General features: G+C 58.1%; 2 protein-coding genes across 13 annotated transcripts in view; one reads left to right on the forward strand and one right to left on the reverse strand.

Annotated features, from left to right (window-relative positions):
• The window catches only part of PPP6R2 (protein phosphatase 6 regulatory subunit 2), an 87,178-nt gene extending 68,309 nt beyond the window's left edge, over window positions 1-18,869 (forward strand). For 6 of the 9 annotated variants that reach the window (XM_088025443.1, XM_088025444.1, XM_088025442.1 and 3 more), the window contains 16 exons: window positions 1,382-1,508; window positions 2,545-2,697; window positions 7,633-7,809; window positions 8,981-9,045; window positions 10,787-10,902; window positions 12,486-12,571; window positions 12,999-13,079; window positions 13,471-13,568; window positions 14,107-14,164; window positions 14,316-14,440; window positions 14,615-14,778; window positions 15,141-15,306; window positions 15,392-15,480; window positions 15,896-16,055; window positions 17,743-17,967; window positions 18,047-18,869. In XM_088025443.1, the coding sequence (XP_087881569.1) occupies window positions 1,382-1,508; window positions 2,545-2,697; window positions 7,633-7,809; window positions 8,981-9,045; window positions 10,787-10,902; window positions 12,486-12,571; window positions 12,999-13,079; window positions 13,471-13,568; window positions 14,107-14,164; window positions 14,316-14,440; window positions 14,615-14,778; window positions 15,141-15,306; window positions 15,392-15,480; window positions 15,896-16,055; window positions 17,743-17,967; window positions 18,047-18,098 (1,942 nt within the window). In that variant the 3' untranslated portion in view covers window positions 18,099-18,869. The remainder of the gene's footprint in view (window positions 1-1,381; window positions 1,509-2,544; window positions 2,698-7,632; window positions 7,810-8,980; window positions 9,046-10,786; window positions 10,903-12,485; window positions 12,572-12,998; window positions 13,080-13,470; window positions 13,569-14,106; window positions 14,165-14,315; window positions 14,441-14,614; window positions 14,779-15,140; window positions 15,307-15,391; window positions 15,481-15,895; window positions 16,056-17,742; window positions 17,968-18,046) is intronic. The other 3 variants (XM_088025446.1, XM_088025447.1, XM_088025448.1) reach the window with 3 other exon arrangements.
• SBF1 (SET binding factor 1) overlaps window positions 18,151-20,314 on the reverse strand; it is a 28,385-nt gene continuing 26,221 nt past the window's right edge. For all 4 annotated transcript variants that reach the window (XM_028115488.2, XM_028115486.2, XM_028115487.2 and 1 more), the window contains one exon: window positions 18,151-20,314. In XM_028115488.2, the coding sequence (XP_027971289.1) occupies window positions 20,216-20,314 (99 nt within the window). In that variant the 3' untranslated portion in view covers window positions 18,151-20,215.

The following is a 20,314-nucleotide window of genomic DNA, read 5'->3' on the forward strand; positions in this document are numbered from 1 at the left end:
TTTCACAAATTGTTAATTATGTAAGTAATTACATGGGTAGACTCTCCTTGTTGAAAAGGTAAATGTATAGCTCCTTTGACCTTTGGCATCCATCATGTTCCCGCCCCAGTCCGAAGGCACCAAGGGTCACCAGCTTCCAGAGTGTTCATAGATGTGTCTGTGGAATAGGCGTGGCCAGTGAGTTTCCCCGTGGACTGTCCCAGCGTGTGGGGTGCGTGTATGGTATGCATGCCCCTGTGTGGGGTGTGAAGTGTGCGCATATGTGCGTCTGTCTGCTCTACTCTGTCCCCTCCTGTACGGTGGTGGTGGCCCGTCTCCCGGGCTGACTAGTTCTCTTATTTCCTTGTTCTGGAGGGAGTTTTGTCGAAGCCCCGGCATTGATAAACTGGACTTAACAGCAACAATGAAAGAACAAGAAAATGACAAGAAATTGAGTTAATGTTGGTAGTGAGATTATTAGCAGTTTTCCTCTTTCTCTCTAGGACCCAGTACATATCTATTAGTTTATTACCTAAAACTAGAATGATGATGCAGTCATTGTTTACTCTAGTTAGGCCACCAGAATATTGATTGTTTGCATCTTTGTGAACCCAGGAAGCCTGGTCCTTTTCTGTAGGAAGTGGGGGCTCTTCTGAGGGCCTTTCCCAGCCTTGGCTGTGGTGAAGGGACAGCATGAAAATGACACATAAAAACAGAGAGGAGGGGCACCTGGGTGGTTCCGTCAGTTAAGCGTCCCACTCTTGGTTTCGGCTCAGGTCATGATCTCAGGATCCCGGGGTCCAGCCCTGTGTTGGGGGGTGGGTCCACGCTCAGCGGGGAGTCTGCTTGGGATTCTTTCCTCTTCCCTCTTCCTCTGCTCCTCCCCCCACTCACACGCTCTCTCTAAAATAGATAAATAAAATCTTAAAAAAAAAAACACCACCACCACCAAAAATAGAGATGAGCCAGCTGATTCTCTTTTTTATTCTTTTTTTGTATTTAAAATGTTTTTCTATAATGGTCACATATTACTTTTATAACTGAAAAAAATTATTTATGTGAAGATCTCTGAGAAGTTAGTTGGAAAAAGCTGGAGGGACAGTGGGGAGTCCTGTCTCCTGTTTCTCAGCCAAGGAGTGGGAACCATGATGACTATTTCCAAAACAAGGGGAGGGGGTCGGAGATGGTCCAGTGAGCGAGAGGTGCCGCCAGCCCAGTGGGGGCAAGGGGGCTGCCTTCGGCCATCACCTGGGAGCGTCTTCTAAAGGCCAGTGGTGCATCTCTTCTCTCTCTGCCAGTCACCAAACCATCCTTGAGCCGATGACTGGAGGCGTTGGGGGGCGAGGTGAGACAGAGGATGGGGCGCATCCTGCGTGTCTCCATCTGCTGTCCTTGTCCACAGGACAGAGGGCTTGGTGGACTCCTTTTCTCAGGGACGGGAAGGGCTGTGTACCGTCAGCAGCGGCGTACTGCACGGCATTGAGCCACGGCTGAAGGACTTCCACCAGCTTCTGCTCAGCCCGCCGAAGGTAGGTGACCCTGACCAGCTATTAGGGACCCGTGCAGCCACTGTAGGCAGGATGGTTTGCAAGCAGAGGACCCTACTCCCCAACTTGAGAACCACCAGGCAGATGCCAGAAGCATGTTTTCACACCCTCATCTGCTGAGTATCCATCTCTGCTCTGAGGTAAGGCCTAGGGGTTGGACATTTTGCAGCCCCCCCGCCTCCCCCATGACTCTTGTGCTCTGAAATAGGGGTCATCTGAGAGCCCGTTTACCAAGTTGAGGTCTGGCCTCCAAGTCAGGGACACCAGGCCAGGGGTCAGGGAGGGTCCCAGGGGAGCCCTTTGCTCAGCTCAGCAGCTCTGGGCAACACTTGGGTCATGCAGAGAAGGGCTCAGTCGCTTAGCTGCCATCCAGCCTCACCATAGAGCCCCTCTCAGTCACGGCCCTCTTTCCCTTTCCTGGGCGCTTCTTAGCACCCCCTGTGATTTACTGCACAGCTTATTTTTTTTTTTTTATCAACTTACCGTCTGCCTCTCCCACTAGAAAGTGAGCTTCGTGAAGGTAGGGATTCTGGAACATTTGGTTAACAAGAAGGTGGACACATCATGCTGCCATGCATGGGGTCAGGAAACACCTGCGTCCAGTGTGACAAGGCCGCTGTTACCCGTGTCCTCTGAGAGTCTTCGTGGGGTTAGCTCAGGGTCCTGAGAGAGCTGGCCCCATCTTGGACATGTCTCATGAGCTGAGGTGCACATCTCCTTGCCTGGTTTGCTGAGACCAGACATCCCTGGGCTTCTTGGGGCAGTGGACCACCATTGCTTACTGTTTTGTGAGGCCCTGAGGGGAGTGGTGGGGTTCCTAACCCCGCTGACCCCTCACTTCCTCTTGCAGGCAGTGCTGCCTTGACCAGCCTCCACACACACATCCCATGCCTCCCCAGGCTGGGCCATATCATGGAGGAGTGGCCCTAACCCTTTGAGCAGTTAGCACCAGAGCTAAGAGAAGCCAGCAGTGGTCATGCTGATTGCAAGCCTCTAACTGGGTGGTGCTTCTTTGTAGAAAACAGCAATCCTGACTACCATTGGCGTGCTGGAGGAGCCCCTGGGGAACGCCCGTCTGCACAGTGCCCGCCTCACGGCCGCACTGCTACACACAAACACACCTAGCATCAACCAGGAGCTCTGCCGGCTCAACACCATGGGTTTACTGCTGGTGAGTGGGCAGGGCCGCCAGCCCCACGTGGCTGTCTGTGTGGCTCTCTGGTCTGCAGCGGGTGGGCAGACTGGGCAGTGTCCATCAGAGGCAGGCACTGGACCTCAGCATACGGACAAGGGTCTGCCCAAGGGGTGGCTTTGGTTCTGTCCCGGAACAGGTATGGTCTGTGCAGAGAGACTACTTCCCGGACCCGTGCCAGGGCTGACAGCACTGTCGCTGGTGAAGCGTGCTGAGTAACAGTGGGACAGGCCTTGCTGTAGGCTCATGGAGAATTGCTCTGAAGGCACAGGGCAGATTTCTAATCCAGTTTGAGGGAATGGGGAAATAACGGTCCATCTCCTTTCTGACTTCTGCTGAAGATAGAACTTTTATTATAGCTCTTCAACATAAAACGTCCTCGAATAGCAGTGGGGTCACTGCTGGTCAGCCTAGCAGTTCTTGCCCACTCCTGGTCACCCACTGTCGAAGGTCACCCTGGCAGTTCTTGCCCAAGCCAGTGGGAAATGGTCCTCTCATCCGCAGATGCCTCTCAGTTGCCCCCAGGACAGCCTTGGTGCCTGAGGGAGAGGGGCAGGCAGGCAGGGCCGGCTGTGGGCAGCTGCTGTGGACGGAGGGTGCTGACAGGGTGGGGCATCACCGTGGTTGTCAGCCATGAGTAGATGCAGTCTCCAGTCTTGTCTTCTGCCTTCTGTAGGGCCTCTGCTCCCAGAGAGCTGAAGTCTTCTAACGTTTGAACCCTTATCCCAGGAGGAGCCAGCCTTGGAACCAGGCCTGAAGTACTGTCAGTTTCTTCCAGTGTTTGGCCCATGAGCCCAGATACGGATCAGGGGGTTCAGTTAGAAAAGGCCTCCTTTCCTTTTCCCTCTCTTTCACCTCTCTTTTTGCTTTTATTTTATTGTGGGAAAATACATATAACCTAAAATTTACCATTTTTATAACTTTTAAGTGTACAATTCAGTGGCATTAAGTACATTCACGATGTTATATAACCATCACCACTGTCTATTTCTGCAACTTTCTCATCTTCGCAAACAGAAACTGTGACCAGTAAGCACTGTCCCCCACAGCCCCCTCCCCGGCCCCGCCGTCTGCTCTCTGTCCCCCTGGGTCTGACCGCTGCAGGTGCCTCCTAGAAGTGGAACCAGACAGGACTTGTCCTTCTGGGTCTGGCTTATTTCACTCAGCACAGTGTCCTCAGGGCTCCCCCGGGTCGTGGCAGGTGTCAGCAGGCTGAGTACTACTCCACGATGCCAGTGGGCCACACTTTGTCTGTCCCTTCGTCCGGCGGGGGACACCGGGGTTGCTTGCACATTTTATCTGTTATGAGTAGTGTTGCTCTAAGTACAGGTAGACAGTAACTCTCGAGACCTGCTTTCATTTCTTTTGGGTATATACCCAGAAGTGGGATTGCTGGATCAGAACGTATTTCTGTGATTAATTTTTTGAGGAGCCTCCACACTGTTTTCCACGGTGACTGTACCAACTACGTTCCCATCAGCAGTGCATAGGGGGTCCAGTTTCTCCACATCCTCATCAACACCTGTTTTCTGTTTATTGGGGTTTTTTGTTTGTTTCTTAATAATAGGCATCCTAGTGTTGTAAGTGGTATTTCACGGCGGTGGGTGTTCTGCTTTGCATTTCCCTAATGATTATCTTTGGAGAACTGTTTGTTCAAGTCCTTTGTCTCTTTTTTAATTGGGTTTTTTTTTTAATGGTTGAATTGTAGGAGCTTTTTATGTATTCTGTATATTAAAACTTACCAGATATATGATTTGAAAATACATTCTTCCATTCTGTAGATTATTTTCACTCTCTTGATAGTATCTGACACAAAAGTTGTAAATCTTGATAAAGTCCAACTTACCTATTTTTTTCTTTTATTGATTGTGTTTTGGGTGTCATATGCAAGAAATCATTGCCAGGTCTACTGTCATGAAGCTCTCCCCCTGTGTTTTCTTCTAAGAGTTTTATAGTTCTAGCTTTACTAGGCCTTTGATCTGTTTTAAGTTAATTTTTGTATGTTGTGTAAGATAAGGGTCCCACTTCTTTCTTTTGCTTGCAGATACCCAGTTTTTCCAGCACATTTGTTGGAGAGACTGTCTTTTCCCACTTTGAATGGTTGTGACACTCTCACTGAAAATCAGTGGACCACATGGAGCCTGGCTGGCTCAGTGGGTAGAGCATGTGACTTCTGATCTCAGGCTTGTGAATTTGACCACCAGGCTGGGCTTAGAGATTACTTAAACAGAAGAAAGAAAGAAAGGGAAGGAGGAAAGGGGTTGGGGAGAGGGAAAGGAAGGAAAAGAGGGAAGGAAAAAAAGAAAGAAAAAGAACCAGTTGGCCACATAGGTGAGGGTGTAGTTCTAGACTCTGGTTTTTTTGGTCTCTGTGTCTGTCCTCATGGCACCACCACACCATTTTGATTACTGTAGTTATGTAGTAAGTTTTAAAATTGGGAAGTGTGAGTTCTCCAACTTTGTTCTTTTTCAAGATTGTTTTGGCTGCTTGGGATCCCTTTAGATTCCATATAAATTTTAAGATGGGGGGCGCCTGGGTGGCCCAGTCAGTTAAGCAACTGCCTTTGGCTCAGGTCATAGTCTCAGAGCCCTGCATCAGGCTCCCTGTTTAGTGGGGTCTGCTTCTCCCTCTGACCCTCCCCTCTCTCGTGCTCTCTCTCTCTCAAATAAATAAAATCTTTAAAAAAGTATAAATTTTAGGATGGGTTTTCTGTTTCTACCAAAAAAAAAAAGTGCCATTGGGATCTTGATAGATAATTAGTCTGTAGATCACTTCGGGTAGTATTGTTATCTTAACAAAATTAAGTCTTCCAATCCATGAACATGGAGTCTTTCCATTTATTTATGTCTTCTTTACTCTCTTTCAGCACTGTTTGTAGTTTCTAGTGTACAGGTCTTTCATTTTCTAGGTTTAATTTATTCCTAAGTATTTTATTCTTTTTTTTTTTTAAGATTTTATTTACTTGACAGACACAGTGAGAGAGGGAACACAAGCAGGGGGAGAGGGAGAGGGAGAAACAGGCTCCCCACTGAGCAGGGAGCCCGACGTGGGGCTCGATCCCAGGACCCTGGGATCATGACCTGAGCCGAAGACAGACACTTAACAACTGAGCCACGCAGGCGCCCCCTAAGTATTTTATTCTTTTGAATGTTGTTATAAATAGAATTGTTCTCTTAATTTTTTTAATCTAAGTTGTTAGTGTGTGGAAGTGTACTATTTGTGTGTTGATTTTGTGTCCTGTGACTTTGCTGAACTTGTTTTAGCTCAACCGTTTCTGTGGAATCTGAAATTTTCTGCATATAAGATTGCATCATCTGTGAAAAGAGGTAATTTTACTTCTTTCTTTCCAGTTTCATGCCTCTTATTTCTGTTCCTTGCCCAGTTGCTCTGTTTAGAACTTCCAGTGCAACACTGAAAGCGGGCGTCCTTGCCTTGTTCTTCAGAGAGAAAACTTTCAGTCCTTCACCCCTGAGTGTGGTGTTTGTGGTGGGCCAGCCACACATGACCTTTATCACGTTGGGAGGTTTGCTTTTATTGTTAGTTTATTAAGTGTTTTTATCAAGAAAATATGTCAAATATTGTAAAATGTGCTTTCAATATCAGTTGAGACGATTGTGTGTTTGTTTTTTCCCCTTTATTTGGTTAATGTGGTGCATTACATTGGTTTTCAGATATCAAACCATCCCTGCATTCCAGGAATAAATCCCACCTGGTCTTGGAGTGCAGTCCCTTAACATGTTGCTGAGTCTGGTTTGTTAGTATTTTGTTGAGGATTTTTGCATTGATGTTCATGAGGGATATTGGTGTGTGGTTTTCTTGGCGTGTCTTCATCTGGCTTTGATAACGAGGTAATACTGTCCTCATAGAATGAATTAGAAAGTAGTCCTTCTTTTTGGGGGAAGAGTTTGAGGATTGTTGTTGTTGATTCTTCTTTAAATGTTGGGTAGAATTCACCAGTGAAGCTGTCTGGCCTAGGCTTTTCTTTATTGGGAGGTAGGTCTGACTCTGTGCTGAAGAAGAGGTAACATCGTGAAGCCACCTCCAGGGTCACTCAGGGTCACACAGGCAGAGAAAGTGAAGCTGAGATTTGGGACCATGTTTCTGTGGAGAACTGTGTTAGGCAGATGGGCTTCCTGCCTTTAGCCATCTCCCAAATCCTTGGTGTGGAGGAAGGGCCCATTCTCCTGCCTCGGGGTGGAGTCTACACCTTGTCCTCCACCCCCGCACGCCCCTCCTCCTCCCTCGTGGACAGCAGGGGGCCTGAGACGCAGGCTGCCATAGCCACTGTGGCCAGAGGGATGTGGACAGGCGTTCTGTGTCACTCCTCCTTGCTGCTGCCTCCCTACTGGCATGGGGGACCAGAGAGTCCGAAGCAGGCTGCCGTGCCCAGCCCTGGTCCAGGGGGAGCCATGTGGCCACCCTCACTCAGCCTCCTCTGGGCTTCAGCCTGTGCCGCTGGGGTCTGGGCCCTGCTGGGTCCCTTCAGGGAGTGTGCACCTCTTGATTTCATGTCCCCTCCTCAATGGAATCCCTGGGTGTCTGAGAATTTAATGCACTTCTAGTAACTCATGAGTCAAAGACAAATCATAAAGGAAGGATTGTAAAAATACCAGGTAGCAAAAGGTATGAGGATACCTGGGAAAGAAAAAAGGCTAAGAGTGAGTTGAGCTTCTGACTTAAGGACAAAAGGGTTAGCCCACGCGAGGGCGTGGTCAGATGAGGGCAGAGACCGCCGGAGCGGAACAAGGCAGCAGCTGGCGTGGGAGGGCCGTGGTCCCGGAGACACTGTGTCAAGGAAGAGCCTCGGCATCCCCTGACCACCTAGATGGCGGGGACAGTGACCTCTTACCTGTGCGGTCCCGCCGCCAGGAGAAAACCAGCGCACAGACCCCCTCTGCCCTCTGCTTGCCCCAGGACCTGTTCTTCAAGTTCACTTGGAACAACTTCCTGCACGTCCAAGTGGAGCTGTGCATAGCCGCCATCCTGTCCCACGCTGCTGGGGAGGGCGGGGCGGAAGCCAGCGGACCGGACAGGGGCCCGGACACCCCCCAGCCTGCCGCCAGCCGCCCGGAGAACACAATGGTGACCCATGTGAGTCCGGCCAGTGGCCTGTGTTTTGCTGTGTGCCCTGCGCATCGCTGCTTGCTGAGCCCCGCCCTCAGTGTGTGGCTGTCAGCACAAGTACCGGCCGCCATGGCCACCGCTAACCCTCCCAGGACGTGGATGCGCTGCCCTCCCTCCACCCATCAGACCGCGAGTCACAAAGGAAGTGTCCACATTTGCCAGGGCCACTGTGCTGGGGGAGCCGAGGCACTGGAGGGGGAGGGTCTGCTCCTTCCAGGCCAGTCCGCTGTACCCTGTCGTAGCCATGAAGGCAGATGCAAGGGAAAGAGAGAGAATGTGTCGAATTCTCATGAGAAAATGTTCTGGGATTATGGATCTTTTGAAACTACATTCTCTCTTCTTTTCCTCGGCTCTTCCTTGCTCGCCCATGAGTGCATGACGGACGTTCACCTCCGGGACTGCCCACAGCTTTTCCGGGGCCTCAAGCGGGCACACCCTTGGTGTCTGTGTCTCCCCTGCCCTAAACAGCTGTAGCACTGTGTCTGGCAGAGAGTGGGCCTCAGCAGGTGTTTGCTAAGGAGGAGAGGAAGCAAGCAAGTGCCCGGCTGGGTGCTATTGAGAAGTAGCACCGACGCCCCTCCCCGTGTCAAGGAGCCCACTTAGAGATGCTTCCCTGGCAAGGCCCGGGGCTGTGCAGGGATAGCTCTGACCCTCAGGCTGGCTGTGAGGCCCACACAGGAGGGGCAGAGGCTTGGGAAGGCCTTGGTCTTTGGTGAGAGTCCCCACAGAAGGTGTGGCTTGAGCGAGGCCTGCAACGTGCAGGCCTGAGCTGGACGGCAGCCCAGGGGGTAGACAGCTGGGGGCAGGCGACTTCGGTGGTGAGGGCCATGGGGTGGGGGTGTGCGGGGGGGCCCCGTGTGGGGTGGGGTGTGAGTTGAGTCCCAGAACAAATGTGCAGGCACAGGAAAGAGCCCTCAGGCTCACTCCTTTTGCTTCTGGACACAGAGAAGGTGGGAGGAAGCCAAGGGGAAGGAGCAGAACTGGGCAGCCCTAGGGGGTTTGGGGGCTGCAGAGAGGCCGTAATGGTGTCCCCGCCCACAAGGAGCTTTGTGCTGATGTGCCTGCTTCACCGTCTAGGGGTGGGTGGAGGGGAGTGTGCAGCCCTGTAGACCCTGACCAGTGTCACCTGGCCCTCTAGCTGTTCCAGAAGTGCTGCCTGGTCCAGAGGATCCTGGAGGCCTGGGAAGCCAATGATCACGCACAGTAAGAACCCCTGGGGGGCTGCAGGTGGTGCCTGAGGGCCCAGCGCAGGGTTCTGGGGCTGCCGTGGGGTGTCCAGTTCAGGAAGGGGGTCCTTTTCCTGGATGAACACCTAGAAGTGCTGTCCAGGGAAGGTCAGGGCCCAGGGGGACCAGAAGAGACCGGCTGAGCAGCTCTGTACTCCACCCCCGCCCTCCCCATCTGTCAGCCAAGACCCCATCTTATACCCACAGTGTGTCCTCAGTTCAGTTCTCCCATCTCCCCACCCCAGCCGCCAGCCAGTTCTCACTGAGCCCTGAACCCTCCCAAGCGCATCCAAGCTACTTCCTGCTGGCTCTCCTGCCCCACCCAGCTGGGATCTTTTTGAAACACACAGATGGTCTCACCCCGGCCTAAACGTCTCGACCACCCAGGTCCCCCAGAGGTGTGGCCTGTGGGGCCCCGTGTGGGCAGCCCCAGCCCCACCCTCACCCTGCTTTCCCTCGGCCCTGCCGACTTCTGCTCCCAGGGGCTCTCTGTCCTCACCTGGTTCATGGCCCACATCCTGCTGGTACAGAACCCACCAGTTTGCATCCTCTGTAGAATACGTACAATGTACAAGATGCGGCCATCTGTCCTTCCTTGGGCCTGGTCCTTGCAGTACCCACTGAAGCCCTGGGCGGAGCCTGCTCTTGTACATCCTGTATTTGTGCGCATGGGCACCTGTTGTGGGGCGTACATCATCACTGTCACTGAGGGTCCACGACGCCCCAGAGGTTAAGACAGCAGGCTGAGAGGCCTTGTCCCTGGCCCAGCCCTCCTGCACCCTGGGAAGCTCCTCACGGGCCTCCCTGTATCGCCAGGCGCTCTCCTGACCCCTTCCTCTACCAGGCTGGGCTCATGGGCTCAGGAGCTCACCTCTGCTTCCTCTCTGGGGCGCTGTCAGGCTTTTAAGACAGAGAACATGGTCGAAAGCAACTCTGTCCACTCTGTGACTCAAGTGCTGCATTTCTAGATGTGTGAGCATTTTACATCTTCCTAACACAGGAGGGATTTTAAGAGGTGCCCTTCTGTTGGGTCATGTGTGTGACGAGAGGTTGAACACAAAGCTGTGTGTGCATGGCAGCGTGGGATGGAACGGTGGACAGAAGCCAGGCCGTGGGCCTCAGGGTGCATAGAGCTTGGTGAGGGGGAGGCAGTATGGACACCGGGCAGAGAGCCGGGCAGAGACAGGCTAGCTCTGAGCCGCCGGCCACCTGCAGTAGCCCCTGCCCTGGCCTGCCTGCTTCTGGGTCCCGTGTGTCCATTCTTGATCATCCCTGGGTCAGCACGTACAGCAGAGATGCACTGTGTTTGGTCTTTCTGAGTCTTCTGCCCCACTGGGTGTTCCTTCGGGTCAGCCAGCTCCGGGCAGAGCTGGGAGGGCGTCGGGGGCTAGGACAGGTCAGAGGTGTCAGAGTGGGTCGAGGGACACGGCATTGGACCAGGCCTGCAGGGCGGGCAGAGGCCCATCAGGCCCTGCTGGAATGGAGTTCTGGTCTGGACGGTGGGGTAGGAGCAGTGCGAGTGGAGTGATTGGCTGGCACACAGCAGCTGCTCTCCAAAAATAAGTGTCCTGCAGGTAAGGCTGTGAGGAAGGATTTGCGGGGGGGGGGGGGGGGGGCGGGGAGTGGGCCCAGGGAAGGCCATGCAGGGCAAGGTCAGGCCCTGGTAGACACACAGTGAGGCAACCCCAGTGGCCCCCTGGTCCTGCTGCTCATTCCAGGGCGGCGGGCGGCATGAGGCGCGGCAACATGGGCCACCTTACCCGGATCGCCAATGCGGTGGCGCAGAACCTGGAGAAGGGCCCCATGCAGACCCACATCAGCGACGTCATCCGAGGTGAGCCCTTCCTGCCCTCGCTGCCTCTGACCCCTGACCCTCAGCAAGTGGTAACTGCACTGGAATCAGATTGCTTTCCCACGTGGAACCTTCTCTCAGGTGGACCTGGGTCCCAGGTGTCCGTTCTGTTCAACAGACATCCGTGGGGGGTCTCCTTGTGCCCTGAGACCCTGTCCGGTGCCAGCATTCAGAAGCACAAGTGGCCCAAGGTTCTCCTGTGTTCTGCTCAGGGACCACCCAAGTCCTGTCCGAATGCCGCCCTCCTTCTCTGACTCAGCCAGTTTTGCAGATCTTTCCAGCACAAGTCTGTGGAGCAGGGGGAGCGGGGGGGAGGTAGCCTCTGTGCTTGAAGAGCAGGCTGTGGGGCCCGAGCAGAGGCAGCCCCTCCGCTGGTCGGGCCTCACCTCTGTCCTCAGCCTGAGACACCCCCACTCTCCCGCCCTGGGGCCCCAACACTCACACCCCTTTCTGGCCCTCTCATGTCCTGGCGTGGTCTGCAACTCCTGGGCACCGGGCTTCCTCAGCTGGGCTGGGGGAGGCCCAAGGGGGTCTTGGTTCAGGCAGGAAGGCGGGCAGCTCAGAAGGGTCTGGGTGACCCTGCTCAGGCGGACGATGCCTGGGCCAGCCTGAGCAGGGTGTTGAGAGGCCCCTGAGCTTGGGTGGACAGATGGACAGATAGGTGGAGTGCATGAGTGAGTCAAGGAGGCTGAGGGGGAACAGCAGCCAGGACTCCCCAAGGTGCTGGGGTTGGTGTGCATACCAGCCTCATGACCAGGACAGTCTTCCTCAGCCCCATGTGGGACGCTTGTGCTCAGTGAATGGTGTTTGCACAAAGGAGTAAGCTCCATCTGGGGGTTCCCCACAGAGGGTGTGGGAAGATGGCCACGCTGTGGCAAGGCCTCAGGTGCGTGATCCTGGAGCAGGCACCAGGAGGAGCTGAGGCTCATCCCCCATCATGCGGCTGAGGAAGCTGGGCCACGCAGGCTGTGTGGCCACCCCCTCACAGGGTCTCAGCTGTGGTCCCTGTGTCCCACGGCCAGAGGTGAGCTGAGGAAGCTCTGGGTGGCCCTCCAGGATGGAAGCAAGGGGGTGTGCCTGGCCCCCGGGTCCTTTGGTGCCCGTGACAAGGGGTGTGCGGGCCTGGGGAGGCTCCCCACAGAGGGTACAGTTCGGGGTGCAAGAGGTGAGCCAGAAGCTCGCTGCTGTGGTCTTCCGTCACCAGCTGCAGACGGACTCTTTTCTGGGGCTGTGGCCTTTCCAGAAGACAGGCACACACAGGCACGTGGGTGCGACTGAGAGGGCTGGTGGCAGGGGGCGCTGGGCGCAGAGAAGGAAGCTGGGCTGTATTTCCTCAGCGGCCCTCCTCCCCGGTTGCTGTGCAGCTACCTGGGCGCCAAGTGAGCTCAGGGCTCCGCACCTGCTCAGTTTGGGCCCTGTCCCTGCGAGCGCCCTCAAGTTCCTGTGGGACCCTTGGCTGCCTTGGCCTCCTTCCCTTCCAGCAGCCCTCAGATGTCCCCTCCGGGCTCTCCCCACCTGTGCGCAGTGGCGCCGACCCCTGGTTCACCAGCCGTGCTCCCTTGCAGGGCTCCCTGCGGACTGCCGAGGGCGCTGGGAGAACTTTGTGGAGGAGACCCTGGCGGAGACCAACCGCAGGAACGCTGTGGACCTGGTGAGGGACTCGTGGGGCTTGGCTGTTCCCGCCGCACGGCGTCAGCTGGCGCTGTGGCCGTGCCCTCCTGTCTGCCTGTGTGGGCGCACGTGCAGGCGTGTGGGCGTGCGGGCAGGTGTGTGCATGCGCGTGTGTGCGCAGGAGTGCACGCGTGTGTGTGCGTGTGTGCGTGCGCACCCACGTGGCCCCGCCTGTGTGCAGTGGAGTCTCCAGCTGTGTGTCCTCAACGCAGACCTGTCCGGCTTCAGGCCCCGCTGGCCCCCTGAAGCGTCAGCAGAGCCCCCTCCCTGTCACACCAGGACCCCTAGTGTGTGCTCAGGGGCTTCTGATGCCCGAGGCCCAGTGTGCCCTACGCTGAAGGGAGGGGCCAGGGGGCAGGAGCCCCGGGGGGTGCGGGGCTCACGTCCACCTGCTCTGGCTGTTTCAGGTAAGCACCCACCACCTTCACCCCTCGAGTGAGGATGAGGACATGGAGGGCGTTTTCCCTAATGAGCTGTCCCTGCAGCAGGTGCGTGTGGTCACTCTGCACACCTCCGGCAGCCCTGACCCGCTCTCGGCAGCACTTGGGCCTCCAGGGTGTCCTGGACAGCACCCTGCTGAGCTGCCACGGGAAACAGCCCAGGGGAACGTGCTAGTCCCCACGCACCAGGCTCGAGCAGGGGAGGGGCCAGAGGCGCAGCCCCTGCAACAAGGGGGGGACCCCCTGAGCCACCTTCCATCAGTAAACCCTGGGGGACCTGGTAGATGATCTTGAAACTTAAAGGAAACGAAGCTCTTTGGACACACCCTGCGTTGGTGTTCTCCTGAGAGGTTAGGTTGGGAGAAGCCGAGAAGCACCAGTGGGTTTTTCTGGGAGCAGCCTCGGGCTGAGGCCTGCCCTGCGTCACCCTCCCTGCCAGGCTTTCTCTGAGTACCAGGTCCAGCAGATGACGGCCACCTTCGTGGATCAGTTTGGCTTCAACGACGAGGAGTTTGCTGACCAGGATGACAGTGTCAAGTGAGCTCCCAGGACGTGCCCGGGGCTGTCCACCCTGGCTGGGATCCCGTCCCTGGGGAGCCTTGCACACCACGGCCCCCATTTGAGCCGCCTTCTTCTCCCACGACCTTGTCCCGTCCCTTTTGGAAGGAGCTGGGTTCTACTCAGTGTGACCAGCTTCCAGGCCTGTGGCCTCGTCCCGCCCGGCCCTGCAGGCTGTCCTGCCACTTTCTCAGCTGAGGGGCCGGGCAGAGACACCCTCAGCGATGGTGGGTTGTCCCCTGCAGACCAGGGACAGAGTGGACCCAGGTGGAAACAAGCAAGTGTGTTTGAGGAGGGAGGTGGGCTTGGAGAGCCGCCCCCTTCGGCTGAGGCCCCCATCTGTTTACACCCGCGTGGCCGGTCGCTGCCTGCAGAACCGTCCACACCCTCGGACTTGGCTGTGTTCCCCCGGGAGGTGCAGCTGCAGCTGGCATCCCCCAAGGGCACGAGCGGAAGTCCCCAGCGCATCGGGCGGCCCTGGTGGCAGGCAAGGTGCTGAGTGTCTCCCTTGTTGCAGTGCTCCCTTTGACAGGATCGCAGAGATCAACTTCAGCATTGATGCTGACGAGGACAGCGTGAGTCCTCTGCTCCATGCTCATTGGGTGTGGGTGGGGACACAGTGGCGGGTGGGCAGCAGGGGGAGACAGGGCCCCCACCCTGTGAGCCCGTTGCCTGGCCGAGCCCCTCTGGGAGCCATGTGGAGCTGTGTGGAGCTCTTGCCTGCAGCCCAGCGCAGCTCTGTTTGAGGCCTGCTGCAGTGACCACATCCAGCCCTTTGACGATGACGAGGAGGATGACATCTGGGAGGACCAGGAGACGCACTGCACTGCCCGGGTGACGGCCAGAGCCAGGTGCGAGGCCCACCCGTGTCCCCAAGCCTCCTGAGGCAGAGGGGCCCCGGAACGCTGTGTGCGTGCTCCCAGCCCTGCCCCAGCCACGACGCTCTGGGTGCACAGAACAGGATGCTCCCAGGGTCCCCGTGTGGTGCTGGCTGGGGGCTGCTCTGACCGTGTGTCTTTCCCCAGGTTTGGGGGTCCTCACACCTCAGATAGCTGTTCCAAGAACGGCCTGGAGCGTGGAGGCCGGGACAGGAAGGAGGGTTTGGAGGCAGACAAGGATGCCGCTCGGGCAGGTGCCCCTCTGGCTTCTACCCAGAAGGAAGGTCCTCGCTTGGAGGGTGGCTCAGAAGGTAGATGCTGGGGACACAGGGTTCAGGCTGGGCAGGGGACCCAGGCCCCGGCCGGCCTGGGCATGGTAGGGGCTGCCGTGGGCTTGTTAGCTGCTCACTTGATCTGCACGAGCTTTCGAGCAACGTTCCTGAAGGTGGCACCTGTCCCATGCCCCCAGCCACGGTGGTGCAGGATTGGTGGCAGACCCCAGCTGCCCCCTGCCCCCAGTTGAGGTTACCTAGCCACATTGTCACAGCTGGTGGCCGTGACACCACTGGTCCATTTCTTGTGGGGCCTCCGCAGCTCTGGGCTTCAGGGCCCTGGAGGCAGGGGGGGCCGACCTGTGGGTCCAGGGTGCCTGGACTGCTGTGTCTCCCACCAGCAGGCACCTCGTGGACGGTGTTTGACGAGCCGGTGAACTCACCGGCACCGGCCCCGGGAGTGGCGGTGGACGTGGGTTCCAACGTGTGGGCCGCCAGCACCCCCAGCCCCTCGGCTTTGGAAGAAAAAGGCTGGGCCAAGTTCACCGACTTCCAGCCTTTCTGCTGGTGAGGTGGGGCGGGCCGGGAGGTCACCCTGTCTGCCCTTGGGGGTGGCATCTCCCCAGAGGGGGCTCAGCCTTGCCTTCCGCAGCTCCGAGTCGGGGCCTAGGTGCAGCTCCCCAGTGGACATGGGCCACGGCGATGCCCAGGCTGGCCCGAAGCAGGGCCCCGAGAGAGCCCGTGAGTAGGAGGGGCTCCGGGCACAGGGGGTGGGAGGGCATGGCCGAGGCCCCACGGGTTGTGTCTCCCTGGCGATGCTGGGCTTTGCAGCCGGCAGTCCTTCGGGTGCAGGTATGACCGGCCTGCCCTGTCCACGCTGCTGGGAGCCTTGCTTTGTCCGTGCAGCTCACCCCCGTGCACTGCGCCACCTCACGGGCCATCCTGGGGCCTGTTCAGCGTCCTTGACCCTGAGCCCCTCGTCAGACAGGCTTGGCAGCCCCACAGGGCTGAGTGGGGGCCCTCCTTGCCTGGGGGAGGACTGTCTCTTCATACAGTCTCCGTAAATACACACATGCACACGTGGGTTTGAGGACCCTGAGGGCCGTGCCCTGCGGCCCCTCCGTCCTCCCTGGACGTCAGCAACTCTGTCTTGCAGGCCCGGCCTCCCCATGTGCCTGGAGCGCCTGTGTCACCAGGAAGGCCCCCTTGGTGGTTTCCGACCACGGTGAGGGCGAGCAGAAGATGGCTGGTGCCTTGGAAGCTGTCAGTCTGGGTCCCAGCCGGGAGGCTCCCCTGCTGCCCGCGTCAGTCCCCAGGTGTGCAGGCGGGGGTGGGCACAGGGTCCCCAGGGGCACACGGATTTCTGGCTGTCCCCAGCACCCTGCTCACCCAGGAGCAGGCTGACCCTGCTGCCCTGACGACCCCATGACCGAGGATGCTGGCCCTAGGGGGGTTGGGACGCACATTCATCTAAGTGGGAGCCAGGGGTCAGGGGCATTTTCCTTGAGTTAGAAGCACAGGGACGGAGTGTCCCACCCTGGAGGCTAGGAGATGGGGCTGCCTCAGCCCTAGGTCTTCCTGAGGACAGTGGCCAGGGTTTTGGGTTTCTGGCCGGCTGAGCTGCCACCCCAGGATCTGGGGGTGCTCCGCACGGCGGGGAGAGGGCACAGTGGCCTTTATGCCCCACTCAACCTGCACCTCAGAAGTGCCCGTCATGCTCAGACAGCAGGATGGGGGTGTCTGAAGACCTCGTTGGGTCACGTGAACCCTGACTGCAGGCATCCCTCCCTCAGGCACAGGAAGAAGGTCCAGGCCTTTGGGATCTGTCATGGGACAGACAGACCCCTGGCTGGGCCTGGTGGGCTGGGGGGCGGGGAGGGGGGAGCATTGAGGAGCTGTGAGTTGTGAAAGCAGGGAACTGGGGGCCAGCGGGCACTTGAGAGAGGTGGTGGTAGGGGCGAGGGGGAAGGTCCCCCAGCAGAATCCCAGCGGGAGGGGACAAAGACCAGGTACGTGGCCGCGTGAGCGGTGTGGTCTCTCCTTCCCCCACAGCCCGCTGCCCCAGCCCTGGGGTCCCGAATGGTTTTAGGGCTTGGTCCGTCCCGTTGGTGGGGATCTACTCTGGCTCACAGCACACTCGTTCTCGGGACCCCGGACATGGCCTGCCCTCGTCAGCCCCCTGCCCTTGGGGGGTACAGCCCGGAGCCAGCGGGGTCTCAGTGGCTGTTTTACAAGTGTGGGTCAGGCGAGGGGGCAGGGCAGCAGGGCCCATGCATGGTGGCTCTTGGGTTACCGGTGCCCGTCGGGTTCTTGAATGGGTTTAACTCTTTCTCAAAGTTCAGAATCACTGCAAGTCTTAAAAGCTCTTCCTCCCCTCCTGACTCCCCCACCGACAAAGCACCTCTGCTCTGAAAAGCAAGTATGGTCATTGAGAGAGCGTGTATTTCCAGGGCTGTCTGCACCAGCATTCCCAGCCAGCCTGTGGGGGAACCCCCAGTTGATGCCCATCTGGGCCGCCGAGTGGTCACCAGGCTTTAGGGTCTGTTTCTTAACGCTGTCCGTGGCTGCTCCACCCTGGCTGGCTCCCAGGGGTCTTGTGTGGTTGGAGGTGGTCTCACACGTACCAGAAGCAAGCACTGGGCAGGTGTGGGCTGAATGGGGAGCCACGGGCGCCCTCTCCTCCTGGGCTGCAGCGAGGAGGGCCAGTGTCCTGAGGTCACCTGTTCTTGCCCTTTCTAGGCATGGGAGGGAGTGTTTCTGGGCACATGGCCTGCGGGCCCCCTCCCACATAACCCAGGGTGGGGCTGGGGGCTATCTGGAGAGAGACCAGAGGCCGGGGGGCAGGCTTGGGGTGCACGCCGCCTGGAAGGTCTGAGGCCTCAGTGGACAGGCAGGTTGTCTGGTGTTTTTAGCACTTAGGGAGGCAGAGCTGCCTTGGCCAAGTGGGTCCCTGGGCTACCCTGGTGGTGGCCCAGGATGCTGGAGCCTGCGTTTGCCACACAGGACGGACACACTGTCAGACCCCACCTCCCCCACGCCTGCAGAAGCAACCTTTGCCCCGGCTGTGGCTGTCCCCCCCGAGGCTGCCGTGGCTGCCGCCCCAGCACCGAGCAAGGCCAGCCCCGCCCCAGCCACCATGGCAGGCCCCCCGGGGCCCGTGGCGGCCATCAGCTCTGCGGCCCCAGCCACATGCACAGTAGCCATCCTGGGCACCGTGATGAAAGACAGGTGAGCAGGTTAGGCTGGGGGGGGGCTGCATGGGGCTCTTGGGCCCTGAGGGCTCCAACCCCCACCCGTCTTCCTGCAGGAAGATGGACTCACCACCCCCTGCAGGAGCCGCCTTGAACGGCCCCGTGTGATGCTGCTGCCGCCCAGCCACGGCGCGCCCTTATCGAGAAAACTACCTGGTGATGCAATTTGTCTTTTTTAATTTAATTTAATTTAATTTTAAAATAAATGCTGCATTGGTAGGGCTGCCAGTTGGAACCAGTCGGACAGCCCAGCTTGCGTCTCTCCTGCCTGACCCCAGCTCCGCGCACAGCAATAAGGCCTCAGACGTGCGCTCTGCCGGCGGGAGCCGGGGGCCACGACCCCAAGACACCGTGCGCACGGAGGGCCGCGATGGGCATGGATGCCACAGGCTCCGAGCCTCAGTTTTTACGGATTTTTTTTTTTTTTTTTTTTTAAACGCAGGAAAGAGCCACGTGTTTGCACTTTTGTGTCCAGCCACAGCGAAGGGTCTCCCTGGCTCTGGGGACAAATGTGGGTCTGGAGCTGGACTGGCCAGACAGGGTCTTAGCTGCCCAGTGTCCCTGGGAGCTGGCCTGGAGCCAGGCTGCAAAATTTGACTGCCTTAAAATAAGACCCTCACGGCCTGGTGGGGCAGTTGGGGCACCTGGCAGGGGCTGGCCACGGGTGTGCAGGATGGGGTGCAGGGGTGTGGAGACTGGCTTCAGCGGTGCCAGGTGGGGTGGGGTCTGCACCTGTCGGGGAGGGCAGGGCCAGGCCACGTTGTCCTGGAGGGGTCTGTAGGATTACTTTCTGTTGAGTCCATTTTTAATGTTCTGATAATCTGACAGGGCATCCAAGACCCCAACTCCCAATAAAAGTTGTGTTATTCTTACTGACAAGCCTGTGTACTGTTAAGCTGCAGGCCCCCCAGCCTGACCGGCATGGCTGCAGCAGGGAGTCTCCAAACTGGAGCGAGCATTGAGCTGTTCTTTTTAAACAAGCCCCAGGGCCGGCCCGTCCTCACTGGCTGGGCAAGGGGGGGGCAGCCAGCAGGGCCTCCCGGGGCACTCAGAGCCAGGGGGTGGGTCTGCCCACTCAACAGCCTTGGTCCTGCACGGACCTCACCCTGTGGCCCCTGCTTCGGTGACTTCTGACCTCCCTCCCAGAGACGGCCTCATGGCTGCCCGGCCCCTGTGTGAAGTCAGGTGGGCCTAGGACCCCAGGTGTGGATTTCCCGGGCCTTGGGAACCTGTCTGATAGCTGTCCGTGTGGCCCAGAGAGAACCTGGGGGCTCTCCTCACGACTCACCTGACATCACCTGTGGGTCTTGCCTGTGTCCGCACCTGCTGCTCACCTCCCCCCGACAGGTGCCACCACCTGCTGGGCATCCGCCACACCCCACCTGGCTGGCTCAGGTGCAGGTGCAGGTGGGACTCACATTTGTGTGGGAAAGGAGAGGGGTAACCACAGTGGCACCTGTCACGCCCCAGACAGAGGTCAGGGCATGGAGAACGGTCAGGGCCTGAGGCAAGATCCCAGGGAAAGAGGAGGGGCAGGCATTTGGAGCACACGTCCCAGGACCCCCTGCCCCTCGGAGCCCACCCTCGTCAGCATCTCCCTCCCATCTAGTCTCCTCTGACCTGGGACCCTCCTCCGGACAGTCCGGCCCCATCTGCTCTCTTCAGAGCACACCTGCAGAGGGCCACCTTCTGTCCAGGGGCTGCTTGGGGGTGCGGTGGAGCGGGGGGTGCCAGCCCCGAGACCACCCCTGAGGGTGGCTGGGCACTAAGCAAGGGCCTGATGAAGCTGCCCCCCCCCCCCCCCCCCAGCGGACGTGGGTCGCGGGGAGTGGCTGGCAGGGGATCTGGACGGGCCGAGGAGACACAGGCATGTGCGTGTTGTTAGTTCTCTCTTTATAGACTCTGGTTCTAGGAACAGGTTGCCTGTGGCCGGCCAGCTGGGACCACACGCTGACGGGGGCGGGGGCTCTATTTACAGGCCCACCGCGAGGGCTGTACCATGGCCGCCTCCCGGCCGGCGCTCACCCATAACTGCAGAATAAGTTACAGCTGGCCGGGTGGGCGGGGGTGGGCGGGGTGGGAGCTCACAGGGGCTGTACACCTAAGTTTGGGGGGCGGGACCTCAATACTGTCGAGGGTGGGGGCTGTAAACATGGCCGGGGGGCCCTGCCCACCCCTAGTGGTCTCTAACGACGGGACGTGCAGCAGCCGGAGCAGAGCTGGGCTCAGGCGTCTGACAGGCAGCTCTGGATCTGGTCCACCCACTGCTGGGCCGAGGGCACGTCCTGGGCACAGAAGTTGTAAACGCGACGCGTCGTCTTCAC

Source organism: Eumetopias jubatus, unplaced genomic scaffold (assembly GCF_037043125.1).
Source record: "Eumetopias jubatus isolate StellerSeaLion01/CBP00866 unplaced genomic scaffold, mEumJub1_p1.0 scaffold_8, whole genome shotgun sequence".
Lineage (NCBI taxonomy): Eukaryota > Metazoa > Chordata > Mammalia > Carnivora > Otariidae > Eumetopias > Eumetopias jubatus.